The sequence below is a fragment of the Bison bison genome, unplaced genomic scaffold, assembly GCF_000754665.1.
Source record: "Bison bison bison isolate TAMUID 2011002044 unplaced genomic scaffold, Bison_UMD1.0 scf7180017853537, whole genome shotgun sequence".
NCBI lineage: Eukaryota > Metazoa > Chordata > Mammalia > Artiodactyla > Bovidae > Bison > Bison bison.
In genome coordinates, this window is record NW_011484110.1 from 4492 (window position 1) to 6721 (window position 2230).

Consider the following 2230-nt stretch of genomic DNA (forward strand, 5'->3'; position numbering starts at 1 on the left):
TCAACGTGAGCTTCAGTCATGGTCTGCCATTTTTTGACCATGGAGCATGTTTTGTCACAAGTAAGATCCATAGCATGGAAATTAGGCAGTTTTGCCCTTAACATCCTCAGTAATTAGCTTGAATTTTTTAAATGCTACTTTGTCATTCTGCAGATCAGCAAAACTCACTTCAAAAACACGACCTTTGAGGCCATCAGATGTGATTTTGGTTCCTTGAGTCCTCATGACCAGTGTTTTTGCAATATTCCTTATATTGAACATAGCTGATGCTTTCACATCACACCAGTCTTTTTTAGAAAAATGGGTCAACCACTTTCTTCTTGATTCCTTTTTTGCCTTCTTTCATAAAGCACTTGTTCTTGCCGCAGCATTATGTTTTTGAGATTTCTTTTTCTTGAAATACAGTACAGTCTGGTATAATCACTGAAGTGGCAGGATAGCTCAGTGGGTAGCAGTGCAGGAAATGGGGGTTTTGTGTGGTATTTAGGGAATCTCTCTCAACAGAGATGAAACGATCGTTGACTGCTTTTCTTCTCAAAGGCTTAAAGTGTTACTTCCCACATTTACATCTCTAATCCACTAGGAATTTCTGTCTGTATATGTTCTGACGTAAGCAGAGGATGTTTGGGTGCTCAGCAGCATGTACTGTACCATCGCCCCTTCCCTGATATTTAGAGCCCTATGCAGCTTGTCTCTGCGGGCCTGTTTCCGGCTCTCGTGCTTTGTGGCCCTGTCTGTGCCCAGGCCCTTGTGCCCTGCCCTAGGATGAACCTCAGTATCTAGTGTAGGACAAGTTACTCCCCAACTCTGTTCTGCTTGACTATTCCTAGCCCTTTGCTCATTCATACACATTTTAGAACCAGCTTGTCAAGTTCTTGATAAAGCCTGTTGGAAATGTTAGTGTAATTGCATCAAACCTAAAACTAATTTGGTAGAGAATGGACATCTTTTCCAATATGGAGTCTTGCTATGTATTTCTCTCTCTCTTTAATGCCTTTCAGTAGACATTTTACTTTACTTCATAAAGGTTCTGTACATCTTTTGTTAAATTTATTCCATATGCCTCACTTCTGGTAATTGAAATATCTTTCATTTTCCACTGCTACTGCATAGAAACACAGTTAATTTTTGTGTGTCAATTTTGTACTCTGCAATTTGCTGAAGTCTAACTTTTTCTGTATGTTTGTAGTGTTTTGTATATAGACACTTCCAACACTTGAAAATGGTGATAGTTTTGTTTCTTCTTTTCAAATCATTATATTTAATAGTTTCTTATGTGCCTTATCCTACCATGCTGGCTAGGACTTGCAGGACCATGTTGAATAAAAGTGATAGATTGAGCTAATGTTGTTCAGTTTAGGATGGGCTGCCCTTAACCAGATAGCTGAAAGCTGGGGACCCTCATAAGAAAGCACCTTCCTGTCAAATAGCATTTCACCATGCACGCCTGTGTGTGTATACTGATGTGCCAAGGTTGGGAGCAGAAGTGTCTTCTGTCCCTCAGTTGTGATAAGACGAGGGAAAATGTAAAATCTACTCTTTTAGAATGTTATACCATAATGTGTCTCAAATCCTCATACCTGCAAAAGATAGTGATCTTTGCATTGTTTTAAGAAGGCCTGAAAAGGGAAGGCATCGTAGTAAAGAAAGTGAACACGTGCCGTTTGATTTCCTTTCCTGTGTGACCTTCATGGTGTTTATATAGTGATCATTCCCGACTCATTTTTTTACATCTAATTTTCTCCTCTGCCAGAAACTCATTTTAACCAGCAGTGCCAGTGTCATCTTTGAGGGTGTTGACATCAAGAATGGAACTGAAGACCTCCCTTATGCCACGAAACCCATTGACTACTACACGGAGACAAAGATCTTACAAGAGAGAGTACGTACCTGACAACTGGTTGAGTCAGTGACAAACGAGTTCCATGAACATCTGCAGGATTTAGATTCTTAAGAAGAATGTTTATGAACATAGAATGTTAGTATTCTGAAGCCTAACTACATAACTTGTGAACTAAAATTTGTGGATGAAATTCAGTTCTAAAGATGATAACAGAAAAAATAGTAACAGAATATCCTAATGTGGCCAGATGCTACCCTGTGTGTTTTACGGGGGATTGCTTCATTTAAGCTTCATGCTGCTGCCAAGTCCCTTCATTCGTGTCCAACTCTGTGCGACCCCAGAGACGGCAGCCCACCAGGCTCCCCCGTCCCTGGGATTCTCCAGGCA

The 2230-nt window shown here is 40.4% G+C and overlaps 1 protein-coding gene across 1 annotated transcript in view; it reads left to right on the top strand.

Moving 5' to 3' along the window:
* LOC104999333 (sterol-4-alpha-carboxylate 3-dehydrogenase, decarboxylating-like) overlaps positions 1-2175 on the top strand; it is a 5084-nt gene extending 2909 nt beyond the window's left edge. The window contains exon 2 of the mRNA XM_010854886.1: positions 1754-2175. Within this exon, the coding sequence (XP_010853188.1) occupies positions 1754-1894 (141 nt within the window). The 3' untranslated portion in view covers positions 1895-2175. The remainder of the gene's footprint in view (positions 1-1753) is intronic.
* Positions 2176-2230: the final 55 nt, after the last annotated feature.